At 43.0% G+C, this 14,836-nt stretch overlaps 1 protein-coding gene across 1 annotated transcript in view; it reads right to left on the reverse strand.

Moving 5' to 3' along the window:
* Positions 1–6,084, reverse strand: part of LOC120989596 (beta-1,4-galactosyltransferase 1-like) — a 327,777-nt gene extending 321,693 nt beyond the window's left edge. Inside the window, exons 1-2 of the mRNA XM_040417800.1 lie at positions 6,038–6,084; positions 4,715–4,779 (exon numbers count right to left, since the gene is read on the reverse strand). Of these exons, the coding sequence (XP_040273734.1) occupies positions 4,715–4,779; positions 6,038–6,066 (94 nt within the window). The 5' untranslated portion in view covers positions 6,067–6,084. The remainder of the gene's footprint in view (positions 1–4,714; positions 4,780–6,037) is intronic.
* Positions 6,085–14,836: the final 8,752 nt, after the last annotated feature.

Here is a 14,836-nt window from a genome sequence, read left to right on the forward strand (position 1 = left end):
CCATATATCGCCATGCGCAAAACCCGGGCATGGTACAAAAAAGTTGCGGTCTACTTGGTACAGGTTGCCTTGTACAACTCTTTTGTGCTGTCTCGGAGCGCTGGCAACACAGGGACATTCCTTCAGTTCTATGAGGCAGTCTTCAAGGCCCTGATCTTTTCTGACCGGGAAAGAGCAGGCCGGAGTAGCTCGGGAACTGTAGACGCCCGGATCGTCCCTGGCCAACACTTTCCAGGTGTGGTTCGCCCTACTGGTAAGAATGGACCACCTCAAAAAAGTGCAGAGTGTGTCACAGGAGGGGGATACGGAAGGACACCACTACTCAATGTGACACGTGTAATAGCAAGCGATCAAAAAGTCATATGCCCCCCCCCCCCCCCAAAATAGTGCCAATAAAACCGTTCTCTCATCCCGCAAAAAACTAGCCCCTACCTAAGATAATCGGCTAAAAAATAAATAAATAAATGACTCTTAGACTATGGAGGGAAAATGGTTTATAAAAAGATAATATAGTGTAAAACATAAATAAAATAGACATATTAGGTATTGCCGCGTCCGCAAGAATCTGCTCTATAAAAATACCCCCCCTTACCCTTCAGATGAACAAGGTAAAAAAAAAAAAAAAAGGTGCAAAAAAAGGTAATTTTTTGTCACCTTACATCACAAAAATTGTAATAGCAAGCGATCAAAAAGTCATATGCCCCCCAAAATAGTGTCAATAAAACGGTCCTCTCATCCTGCAAAAAATGAGCCCCTACCTAAGATATTCGGCTAAAAACTAAAAAAGAAATGACTCTTAGACTATGGAGATACTAAAATGTTTTTTTTGTTTATAAAAAGATAATAGTGTAAAACATAAAAAAAGTAGACATATTTGGTATTGCCGCGTCCATATTTGGTATTGCCGAATCTGCTCTATAAAAATACCCCCCCTAACCCCTCAGATGAACACGGTAAAAAATAAAAAATAAAAACGGTGCCAAGAAAGCAATTTTTGGGGAAAATTTTCCATTTTAATCAGTTTTTTTCAATAACAAAGTAAGGGTTAACAGCCAATCAAAACTTAATATTTATTACCCTCATACTGCAGTTTACAGAAACACCACATATGTGGTCGTAAACTGCTGTATGACGAAACGGCAGGGCGCAGAAGGAAAAGAATGCCGTATGGTTTCTGAAAGGCAGATTTTGATGGCCTTTTTTTTTTGGCCCCATGTCCCATTTGAAGCACCCCTGATGCACCCCTAGAGTAAAAACTCCATAAAAGCAACCCCATCTAAGAAACTACACCCCTCAAGGTATCCAAAACTGATTTTACAGAAGTTGTTAACCCTTTAGGTGTTCCACAAGAGTTATTGGCAAATGGAGATGAAATTTCAGAATTTCTATTTCTGGTAACCTTGCCTCACAGAAATCTAATATAGATAAACCAAAAATCATATATACCCTAAAAATAGTCCCAACAAAACTGCCACCTTATCCCATAGTTTCCAAAATAGGGTCACTTTTATGGAGTTTCTACTCTAGGGGTGCATCGGGGGGCTTCAAATGGGACATGGTGTAAATAATCCAGTCCAGCAAAATCTGCCTTCCAAAAACCACACGGCTCTACGCCCTACTGTGTGCCCATACAGTAGTTTACGGCCACATATGGGGTGTTTATGCAAACTACAAAATCGGGGCAATAAATATAGCATTTTGTTTGGCTGTTAACCCTTGCTTTGTTATGGGGAGAAATGGATTAAAATGAAATTAGATCATTTAAATTTTTTGGCAAATTTTCCATCTCCATTTGCCAATAACTCTTGTGCAACACCTAAAGGGTTAACAAAGTTTGTAAAATCAGTTTTGAATACCTTGAGGGGTGTAGTTACTTAGATGTGGTAACTTTTATGGAGTTTCTACTCTAGGGGTGCATCGGGGGGCTTCAAATGGGACATGGTGTAAATAAACCAGTCCAGCAAAATCTGCCTTCCAAAAACCACACGGCTCTACGCCCTACTGTGTGCCCGTACAGTAGTTTACGGCCACATATGGGGTGTTTCTGCAAACTACAGAATTGGGGAAATAAATATAGCATTTAGTTTGGCTGTTAACCCTTGCTCTGTTACTGGAAAAATTTATTAAAATTGAAAATTTGCCAAAAAATCTAAATTCTGAAATGTTATCTCCATTTGCCATTAACTCTTGTGGAACACCTAAAGGGTTAACGACGTTTGTAAATTTAGTTTTGAAAACCTTGAGGGGTGTAGTTTCTAGAGAGGGGTGGTTTCTATTATTTAAGGCTCACAAACTGACTTCAGACCTGAACTGGTCCCTAAAAATGGGGTTTTTGAAAATTTCTGAAAAATTTCAAGATTTGCTTCTAAACTTCTAAGCCTTGTAACATCCCCAAAAAATAAAATATCCTTCCCAAAATGATCCAAACATGAAGTAGACATATGGGGAATGTAAAGTAATAACTATTTTTGGAGGTATTAATATATATTATAGAAGTAGAGAAATTGAAACTTGGAAATTTGCAATTTTTAAAAAAAATTTGGTAAATTTGCTATTTTGTTATAAATAAAAATATATTTTTTTTAACTTCATTTTATCAGTGTCATGAAGTACAATATGTGACGAAAAAACAATCTCAGAATGGCCTGGATAAGTCAAAGCGTTTTAAAGTTATGACCACTTAAAGTGACACTGGTCAGATTTGCAAAAAATGGCCTGGTCCTTAAGGTGAAATAAGGCTGTGTCCTTAAGGAGTTAACCTAAGAAGAAATCCAATCATTAGGGGAAAATCACTACAAAAATCACAACAAATAGAGCATGCTGTGCTAAAAACTCTTGCTAACTCTTTTAGCTTAAAATCGTAACCCCTTCCCAACTGCCCATTGGATATATACACATACCCCGTGCAGATAGCACGTATATACACGGTCAGGCAGTGCTTTAATCTCAGTGCCATCTAGCAAGAACAGGTCGGGTCCTGGCTGTGAGACACAGCGGGGACCCTGAGGAGAAGACAGGAGCGGTTTATTACCGCTTCTGCCTTCTCTAGTACTGGCAGCAGAGCAGTTCCTGAGCGCAGGGAGGGAGAGCAGGAATCTGCCGAGCCACTTCCCCTGTTAGTCCTGGCAGTCATGTGACTGCCGGGTGTCTTGGGGCAGGAGCAGAGCTGCAAGGTCTAAGGAGACCCTGATCAGCTCTGCCCGCATGTAATGCCCCCGCAAGGAGCTGTTTTGCTCTTTAACTGGGGCTCCTGAGGATGCTCCAGTTACAGTGGAAGCAGTAAAAAAAAAAGGAAAGTGTCCTCCAGAGGTCTTTTAATGACCTCCTGGGGGACATATTAGGTGCCAAAAATAAATTTAAATATAAGTAATAAAAAATACAAATAATAAAAATACAAAAGAAAAAGCAAAATGCCATCTCTAACGGAATCCGTCACCAGTTGCCTCGTTGACTCAAACCTACACATGTTATACATCAAAACTATCGTCACAAAATAGAAAACCCATTGTAATAATACATTTTTTGTGTCAGTTTTAATATTTAAGAAATGAAAAGCTATAATTTAAAAAATATTACTTTTTAATAAGAAATTAAACCTAAAAAAGGAATAAAAATAGCCTCGACATTCAGGCCTTTTTTAGGCTCAGTCATGAAAGAGTTAATTAATTAATAAATTTTTTTATAAATTGTCACTCACATATACAGTATATGACATCTAAATGTTAGGCCTCATGCACACGACCGTTGTTCGGGTCCGCATCCGAGCCGCACTTTTTGCGGTTCGGGTGCCGACCCATTCACTTCAATGGGGCTGCAAAAGATGCGGACAGTACTCCGTGTGCTGTCCGCATGCGTTGCTCCGTTCCGAGGCCCAGCAAAAAAAATAAAGCATGTCCCATTCTTGTCCGTTTTGCGGACAAGAATAGGCATGTCTACAATGGGTTGCCCGTTCCATCCCGCAAATTTTGCGGTCCGCAAAAAACAGCACGTCGTGTGCATGAGGCCTTAAGAATACATCTTAAAAAACAGTACCAAATTACAAAGTCTGATCTTTTGGCATACTAAATATTACTCCCTTTCTTCTAGGTATTTTATAAGACAAAAGGCAGATTCGTAAAAGTAAACACAATAATATGTGTGTATTACAGACCTCCCAAGTGTCCCTGTGTCCCTCCTTAAATGTCCCTCTTTTTGATGTGAGGTGTAGATTTGCATTATTACATTTACAATATTGATCCAGAAAGTGTGTTTTCTATCTGTATATAAGAGCCTGCTTTGTATATTATTTCATTATTAGATGCAGTTTGGATTTTAGAAATTTCTACATTCTGATAATTTTTGTGCTATTATATAAAAGAAAACTATCAATATGTATAGGTATGCAGAAAAAATGGATCTTTTATACAACGAACCATAAATGTCCCCCTTTGACTGTCCAAAAAGTTGGGAGGTATAGTAATATGCCCTCTTCAAGCATGTGGATAATATTCTGAAGAATTAAAGCAATCAAATATAAATGCCTAGGTGATTTTAAAATGACAGACACATATGTAATTTACACTATTGTATTTTAACACCATGTTAAAATAGTATAATTTACAAGGCCCTCATAGTATTACATCCCATCAGATTAATAAAAGAAACAGTTTATGAATTTTTAAATACTACAAATATCACATATGAATATTTTAAAGTAGATATCCAAACAACTTACTGTGTACTGAATAAGCTGTGGTGTCCATATTTTCAAAGTATGTGTCCAATATAATGATTTTGAGGCTGAAGATAAAAATAAATATACACAAAAATGCCATAAAAGGTTTTGTGTAACCAATTCGGTACATCTTTATACTCAGCATAAAATTTTTCCAGGCAAACATAATATGCAGTATGCTGTCATTGTCAGTGTACATGCAGATTGTATAACAATAAACACACCCATCTTAGCACATCCTTCTCCCTACATGCCAAATAAAAAACATTAACCACTTATATAGCACTCAGGTTAGGTTCACAACTTCACATCATGTTTTTTCTTCCAGAAACATTCAGTCAATTCATTCTATGGACACTACTATAGTCTTAAAATTATAGAGGCAGTAGCCTCAAACCATATGTTGTCTCCCTTCCCCCCACAAAAATAATTTATATACATACAGTATATAGTTAACAAAAAATACCACCATATCAGGAACAAATATTACCACTAGACACTGAATATTGTGCCCCAGATGATAATAATGCACCACACAGTAAAAGTGCCCTATTAAAGTCCTGCACAGTAATAAGTCCCCTTATGTGCTCCTATATAATAATAATGTTCAGCGTTGTGTCCCTTAGGTCCGTGGTAACCCGGCCGGGATTCCTGCTGACAGCAGAAGCGCACGGCGTCATTGGTTGCTATGACGCCGTGCGCTTCATGCCGCCGCTGCTGTACAGTAATACACTCGTATAGATCATACGAGTGTATTACTGTAGTGCAGCGGCGGAACACGGCCGTATACATGAGGCCTTACAAAGTAATAATGCTGCTTGTGCCCCCTAAACATTAATAATGTGGCTTTGACAGTAATAATGCCCCTTTTCTGATGCAACATGTTAATGCCCCTATGACTGTCCTCCATCATCTGCTACCCTCTGTTACATTGTTTCCCATGCACACGTCTCTTTTACAAACTGATTACCATGTCCCATTTGTGTCATGTGTCATGCCCCCTCTCTCACAGCCTGCTCCCCATGATCTCCTCCCTCAAAGACTGCTCTCCATAGTCCCTTTGTTACACAGATTGCTGTCATGCCCCCTTCTCCTACAGATTGTTTTCTATGCCCCTCTCTCCACCTCCCTCTCTTAAACTGCCTCCATGCTCCTGTTATTACAAGCAACAGGAGTGCACCGAGAGGGGGGGTCCAACAGGTCTGATTTTTTTTCCAGTTATGTCTGCACCGCCAATTAGGTGAGGCGATCGCCTTGGGCAGCGCGGCCCTGGATCTAAGTGGGGTCAGCGGTAGGGCAGTAGTAGTGGAGATGAGCTCTTACATTGTGGAAGCACTCATCTCTATATTCATCTGTATCCCGGTCCTGAGGACGCTGTTGCGGCGGGGTAGCAAGAAAAAAACAAGAAAAAAAAACTAAGTGTAGCAGCACAATGGAAAACTGGGGTAAATACCGTTCCTTATTGTGGTGGTGCCTGCCGTGTCGGAAGTCAGTCTCAAACTCCCCCAACTCTAGATGCACTTTTAAAAAAAACGCAGCACTCTCCAGTCTTGAATTTCCAAGGGTTTATTCACCAACACTATGCGACGTTTCGACCTGTGTGGTCTTTATCAAGCGGCGAGGTAGGGGAGAGGCCTCTCCCTTCCCCGTTCCTCTGATGGGCTAATGCTTACATCAGAGGCTGGCTCAGGCTACACACTGATGTCATTATCATTGCGCCGCCTGAGACGGGCAACATGCAGTGCTGGACACAGGCCAGAAGAGGCCTGCATCACATTACTGACAGCCGTATGGAGGTAAGTATTAGCGCTTTTTTTTTTGGCACAATACAGGAGAGAAGAACTATGGGGGCATATGGGGCAGTAAGAAGGGACATTTTTTGGAGGGGGAGAGGAGCACTATGGGGGCATCTGGTGCACTAAAGGGGCATTTTTTACTGGCACATTATGGGGGGCACTATGGGGGAGAGGAGCACTATGGGGGCATCTGGTGGCACTAAAGGGGCATTTTTTACTGGCATATTATGGGGGGTACTATGGGGGAGAGGAGCACTATGGGGGCATCTGGTGGCACTAAAGGGGTATTTCTTACTGTCATATTATAGGAGGCACTATGGGGAGAGTAGCACTATGGGTCATCTGGTGGCACTAAAGGGCCATTTTTTACTGGCAAATTATGGTGGACACTATGGGGGCATCTGGTGGCACTAAGGGGGCATTTATTACTGGCACATTATGGGGGGCACTATGGGGGAGCAGAGCACTATGGAGGCATCTGGTGGCACTAAGGGCATTTTTTACTGGCACATTATGAGAAGAACTATGAGGAAGAGGAGCACTACAGAAGCATCTGCTGGGGACACTAAGAAGGAGCATTTTTACTGTCACATAATGGGGGCAATATGGGCAGAGGAGCTCTATAGGGGCATCTGCTGGGAACACTAAGAAGGGGTATTTTTTAGTGGCACATTATAGGGGCACTATGGGGGAGAGGAGCACTATGGGGGCATCTGCTGGGGGCAATAAGATGGGGTATTTTATACTGCCACATTATGGGGGCACTGTGGTAAAGGGGAAAAGAGCACCATGGGGCATTTACTAGGGGCACTGTATAGGGATATTTTATACTGGCATACATTATGGGGGCACTGTGGGACATTAGCTGAACTGCGGCACTAAGAAGGGGTATTTTTTTGTACTGGCACACAGAACGGAGCCCTTTTTGTACTAGTTTAAATAATTAGGGGGAATCTTTTGCACTGGCACACATTTTAAGGGGACATTTTAGTACACAATGAATTCACTGTGCAGGAAAATGAAGGCAATATACGTCTCTTTACTAACTAATGGTATCACGGTGAAAAGAGGCGTTAAAAGAATAAACTTTATTAGGTTCAGAAATAAAATGAAAATAAGGGGGACTGTGTGTTCAAGCCCACAAACAAGGTACAATATATAAACACGTAATAGCTAAATGGCAAAACAAGAATGAAAGACAGAGGACTATAACCAAATAAGTTGCGTCTTATTTTATGACCCTAAAAGGCCTTTATATACCATAAAGCAAAAACCGATATCGAGTGCACCGCACAGTTAAATTAATTGAACTATTCTCCTGTTGGTGATTAGTGATGGCCTTGCAGTTCGCGGCGAACTTAGCACGTTCCAATTTGCCGATCATGTGAACATATGGCGATGTCCGCGCGCTCCATATTCTTTTGCATTGTGCCGAACTTTGACCCATGACACATCAATCAGGTGGGACAGGACAGCCAATTGAGCCGTTTCAGCACATAGACACACCCCCAACCCTATAACAGAACCCGATCTGGCAGCCATTTTATATCATGTGTTTTGCCAGTGTAGGGAGAGGTTGCTTTTTGGAGCAGGGACAGGCTGTTAGGAACTTAGGGACACCAAATGCTAGCTAATAGGGCCACAAAAGTCCTTTTTAGGACTGGTAACGTTGTGCTATCGATAGGTGTGATACACAGAGGGGTGTAAAATACTTATAATATACTTTCTAACATAGAAAGTATATTATAGTGCATTTGTATGCTTTCAAAAAATACTGATTGAGGGCTGCGATCTATCAGCTTCCACAAAATAGTGATTGTTTTCCATATACCTGCGTCCACAAAATTACTGCTTGAGGGTGACATAACAGCTTTAATTAACAACTGTTTGAGGCCTGCCATATATTAGCTTCCGCAAAATAGTTAAAGAGGTTTTCCATATACTTGCGTCCACAAAATTACTGCTTGAGGGTGATATACCAGCTTCAATTAACAACTGATTGAGGCTTTCCATATATAAGCTTCCACAAAATAGTGAGAGAGGTTTTCCATATACCTGCGTCCACAAAATTACTACTTTAGGGTGATATACCACCTTCAACTAACAACTGATTGAGACCTGCCATATACCAGCTTCCACAAATACTGCTATTCTCTAGGAACTTTGGCACAGGGTCATTTTGAAAATGACAGGCAGAGGAAGAGGCAGGCCATTCTGCAGGGGTGGTAGGGGTCGGGCAGGTGCACCCAGCCGAAGCCTAAGTGGGAAGTTGGAGAAGGTATGTGCGAATATGTCAAAGGACACACCAGAGTTGGTTGAGTGGCTTCTGCACCCTCCTCATCCTCTGTATCTGCACCCTCCTCACTCTCTGCTGTGTGCACCCCCAAAGACACCACCACCACCATAGCCCCTCCACTTGAGTCAGAGGAATTATTTTCCCATCCATTCCCAGACCTTATCGATGCTCAGCCATTCTTGGCATCGGATGAGGAAGAGGAGGTAGCAACGGCCGCCACCCAGCAGTCTGACAACAGTACCCAGATCATCCCAAGTAGGGTGGTCCCCGCTGTTGCTGCCTACTCCAAGATCTCTAATGTCAGTGGTGGTGAAGGTGACGATGATGACGTGTCGATGGATGTCACGTAGGTGCCCACAAGAGAGGAAGAGGAGAGGAGTTCAGAGGGAGAGACGGAGCAGCAGATAGGGAGGAGACGGCGGAGAAGCAGGCAGAACTCGCAGTGCACAGGAGGCAAAAAGCAGACTACAAATGTATCTGGAGTGAGCCATCCACCATGCACGGTCACATCTTGCGCTCCCAGGACGCCGGCACATGGCTCCGCAGTGTGGGCTTTTTTTAACGTGTCAGCTGCTGACAATGGTGTTGCCATCTACAGCCTGTGCTGTCAAGGCATAAGTCGCGGTAAGCCTAACACTCACCTAGGGACGACCGCCTTAAGAATGCACCTGGCCTCCCATCATCGAGCACAGTGGGAGCAATGCCGTCAGAACCCACAAAGCCACACTCCCAGTGCTCCATGTCCTGCCTCTTCTCCTTCTACTCTCTCCTCCCATTTGTCCTCCATTCCACCTTACACCGTGCCGTCGTCGGGTTCATCTAGCACAAGGCTTCCGTAGCCCAAATGTTCGAGCGTAAAAAAATTATGATGCCGGAAAATCCTCTTGCCCAACGGCTGACCACTGGCTTGTCGGAAATGCTAGCCTGCCAACTACTGCCATATAAATTGGTGGACTCGGAGGTCCTTATAAAATTTGTGGTCATTGGCACACCGCAATGGAAGGTCCCCGGAAGGAAATATTTCTCCCAGAAGGGCATCCCTGAACTATATGACCATGTTCAGCGACAAGTTAATATATCTCTGGCACACAGTGTCGGTGCCAAGATACATCTGACCACAGACATGTGGTCTAGCAAACACGGGCAGGGAAGGTACATAACTTTTACTGCCCACTGGGTGAACCTTCTGACGGCGATCAAGCATGTAACCCGTGGCACCCATGTGGATTTGGTGTTACCTCCACGGATTGCATGCAGGCCGTCCTCTTCTTCTCCTTCTCCTACTCCATCCTCCGTCTCCTCCTCAGCTGACTCCTCCTTTTCCCACTACTACAGCCTCTTCTGCTGCACCCCCCAAGCTCCCCAGAATCTATTGGACGTGCCAGGTGAGACGTTGCCATGCTGTGCTGCGGTGGTTGTGCCTGGAAGCAAAGAGCCACACCGGTCCTGCACTGCTTTCAGCTCTGCGGTCAGAGGCCGATCAGTGGCTAACCCCACTCAATTTGACAGTTGGTAAAGTGGTATTCAACAATGGTGCCAATCTGCTGAGTGCGCTGAAACAGGGCAAAATGAAACACGTGCCGTGCATGGCACACGTCCTGAAATTAGTTGTGCAGCGATTCGTTGCCAAATACCCCGGGGTCCAGGACGTCTTGCGGCAGGCCAGGAAAATCTCTGGCCATTTTAGAAGATCTTACACAGCCATAGCTCGCCTTGCTGATATTCAGCGGCGACACCACTTGCCCGTCAGACGTATGATTTGTGACTGCCCGATCCGCTCGAACTCCACCTTGTATATGCTTGATAGGCTTCTCCAGCAGAAAAGTGCCGTTAACGACTACCTGTACGAACTCTGCGGCAGGACAGGTTCTGGGGAGCTTGTTTTTTTTTTCACTGCGCCAGTGGCTGCTCATGCGCGATGTATGCAGACTTCCGCGGCCATTTGATGAGATCACCAAACTGGTCAGTCACAGCCAGGGCACCATCTTATGCCTTCTTTCTGGAGCATGCATTGCGTCATGTCATTGATCTGCAGCATCCCACTCCTGTACGTGGGTACTGCAAATCATGTTAGGATGTATGTTGTACCATGTTGAATTGCACTTTTGTATAAAGATCCCTGTTAAGAGGCTGTTAGATGTACTACACATATTTCACCACTAGATGGGAATAGCAACACAGTGTATATATATATATATACAGTACAGACCAAAAGTTTGGACACACCTTCTCATTCAAAGAGTTTTCTTTATTTTCATGACTATGAAAATTGTAGATTCACACTGAAGGCATCAAAACTATGAATTAACACATGTGGAATTATATACATAACAAACAAGTGTGAAACAACTGAAAATATGTCATATTCTAGGTTCTTCAAAGTAGCCACCTTTTGCTTTGATTACTGCTTTGCACACTCTTGGCATTCTCTTGATGAGCTTCAAGAGGTAGTCCCCTGAAATAGTTTTCACTTCACAGGTGTGCCCTGTCAGGTTTAATAAGTGGGATTTCTTGCCTTATAAATGGGGTTGGGACCATCAGTTGCGTTGAGGAGAAGTCAGGTGGATACACAGCTGATAGTCCTACTAAATAGACTGTTAGAATTTGTATTATGCCAATAAAAAAGCAGCTTAGTAAAGAAAAACGAGTGGCCATCATTACTTTAAGAAATTAAGGTCAGTCAGTCAGCCGAAAAATTGGGAAAACTTTGAAAGTAAGGGCTATTTGACCATGAAGGAGAGTGATGGGGTGCTGCGCCAGATGACCTGGCCTCCACAGTCACCAGACCTGAACCCAGTCGAAATGGTTTGGGGTGAGCTGGACCGCAGAGTGAAGGCAAAAGGGCCAACAAGTGCTAAGCATCTCTGGGAACTCCTTCAAGACTGTTGGAAGACCATTTCAGGGGACTACCTCTTGAAGCTCATCAAGAGAATGCCAAGAGTGTGCAAAGCAGTAATCAAAGCAAAAGGTTGCTACTTTGAAGAACCTAGAATATGACATATTTTCAGTTGTTTCACACTTGTTTGTTATGTATATAATTCCACATGTGTTAATTCATAGTTTTGATGCCTTCCTAGTCATGAAAATAAAGAAAACTCTTTGAATAAGAAGGTGTGTCCAAACTTTTGGTCTGTACTGTATATATATATATATATATATATATATATTAGTTAATAATATAAGCAGCACTGCAGGGCCAAAGTAAAATAGGGTGCCAGCAGATGTTGGAGCGATCCAATCTCCCAAAAATTGTAGAAAACTAAAATATTCCACGGCACTCCAGAGAAAGTAAAACGAATGTAACTTTAATTCACTAACGCAACATTTTGGTCCACCCACTGGAACCTTCCTCAAGCAGTGACAAACATAGTGGGTATAGCAGCATATATATAGGAGGTGAGCAATTTACAACATAATTAGTGTAATTAGGCAAAAATATAAATAATAAAACATTCAAATACATCATAGTGTCCATAAGTGTATAACATAATTGCCATCATTTATGCAAATTCATCTGGTATTCAAAATGCATGTAAAACAAATATATAAAATACATAAAAATATAATTAATACTCAGGTGAGACTAATCCATAATTAGTGCACAGGTGAAAGGACACGTGATAGTTAAAAACATATTTCATCATGAACCAGTAGTGATTACCACGGCAGACATGAGGATCTCGGTGTGGACTGTGCATGACTGCGCATGCGCGATGTGTGTTTCCAACTTACGCCCGAATGGAAAGCACCGTTGGAACGCACACATCAGTTCCTCCTCGAGACGTCATCAAATGGGAGCCTCCCAGGGAGCTTAGTCGCATACATAGATCGACAAATTACAAATCACGCGACCGGAACTCATGTAATTCAGCTCCTGGTGATCACCTGACAGGTAGCTGGCGATACAACACAGGCTCCAAAAACAAAGTCCAGTCACATGATCGGATCTGTCAAAAAGTTTAATTACGAGTCCCCATGTATTCTTATCTCCTATAGATATCCCATCCCATCAGACCATACCAATAATAAAATGCTATATCTAGAATTATTAATATGGCAAAAATGTGGAGCGTGGAATCACAAATTCAAAAATATATTGTGTAGTTTGTTAACATATAGATGAGAGTAGAGCCACCCGCACTCCACCACATGGTGAGTGTGAGAGAATAGCCGGTGATGACAACAGTGGTAGCCCCTCAGCATAAGAGGCATGGGACTGTAATGACCGGCGTCACGCAAAGGGAGGGAAATGGGAAGGCCCTGTCCAAGGGAGAGGGAAAGGTGGTGACCCCTGACTCACCTTGCGGCTGGCACCTGACTGCCCTGACGTCCCTAGACGGGTTCCTCACCTGTACGCCGATCACGTGCCTAAACCCTGGCTTTCCCTAAGATGAGCCCTATGTAGTGAACGGGGCAGTGGGATCACTAGTGCGCACCACTGACACTAAGAGGAAAACACCAAGGAGAGGACAGAAAATACAGACAAACATATAATCCCAGGTGGGCGACAACAGCAGACCACGAAGGCCCAACAGGGATCCGGAGGGTAACGCTCTGGAACAACAACCAGGGATCACAGCTACTCAGCTCCAGTGGGTCAGTATAGAAGTCCAGGCAGGAAGCTCTATATCTGGCAACCAGAGAAGTGTGAGAGGGGAATATAAGGAGGTTGGGAGTGCTGGACAAGAAACAGCTGAGGAGAAGGAGCTATGGATCCCTGAGTGAGCCAAAAAGGGTTGCAAGGCAAACCCAGAAAGCTACCACAAAGAAACAGCACAATCTTTCTACTTAGAGCGCGCAGCCACCCGCTGCGACTTACTGACCCCGGGTATAACTGAGTCAGGCGTGGCTCTTGACACCCTCGTGACAGGGACCCACCACAATCTGTCAAAATACTGTCCCATATACTTGTATCTCTCAGGGCAAAGAGATAAGTACAGTACAGACCAAAAGTTTGGACACACCTTCTCATTCAAAGAGTTTTCTTTATTTTCATGACTATGAAGGCATCAAAACTATGAATTAACACATGTGGAATTATATACATAACAAACAAGTGTGAAACAACTGAAAATATGTCATATTCTAGGTTCTTCAAAGTAGCCACCTTTTGCTTTGATTACTGCTTTGCACACTCTTGGCATTCTCTTGATGAGCTTCAAGAGGTAGTCCCCTGAAATGGTCTTCCAACAGTCTTAAAAGAGTTCCCAGAGATGCTTAGCACTTGTTGGCCCTTTTGCCTTCACTCTGCGGTGCAGCTCACCCCAAACCGTCTCGATTGGGTTCTGGTCCGGTGACTGTGGAGGCCAGGTCATCAGGTGCAGCACCCCATCACTCTCCTTCATGGTCAAATATCCCTTACTTTCAAAGTTTTCCCAATTTTTCGGCTGACTGACTGACCTTCACTTCTTAAAGTAATGATGGCCACTCGTTTTTCTTTACTTAGCTGCTTTTTTCTTGCCATAATACAAATTCTAACAGTCTATTCAGTAGGACTATCAGCTGTGTATCCACCTGACTTCTCCTCAACGCAACTGATAGTCCCAACCCCATTTAGAAGGCAAGAAATCCCACTTATTAAACCTGGCAGGGCACACCTGTGAAGTGAAAACCATTTCAGGGGACTACCTCTTGAAGCTCATCAAGAGAATGCCAAGAGTGTGCAAAGCAGTAATCAAAGCAAAAGGTGGCTACTTTGAAGAACCTAGAATATGACATATTTTCAGTTGTTTCACACTTGTTTGTTATGTATATAATTCCACATGTGTTAATTCATAGTTTTGATGCCTTCAGTGTGAATCTACAATTTTCATAGTCATGAAAATAAAGAAAACTCTTTGAATGAGAAGGTGTGTCCAAACTTTTGGTCTGTACTGTATATCCAACAATCCACTGTGTCAACTGAGTCATTGACATCAGGTCACACTTCCAATGAAATGAGACCCTAATGTCTCTGGGGGCGGCACTGGTTGTCCAATATCTACAATTAGACAATGGACCCACCAATTGCTACCACTCTCCATATCTGAC

Source organism: Bufo bufo, chromosome 2 (genome assembly GCF_905171765.1).
Source record: "Bufo bufo chromosome 2, aBufBuf1.1, whole genome shotgun sequence".
NCBI classification, from domain to species: domain Eukaryota; kingdom Metazoa; phylum Chordata; class Amphibia; order Anura; family Bufonidae; genus Bufo; species Bufo bufo.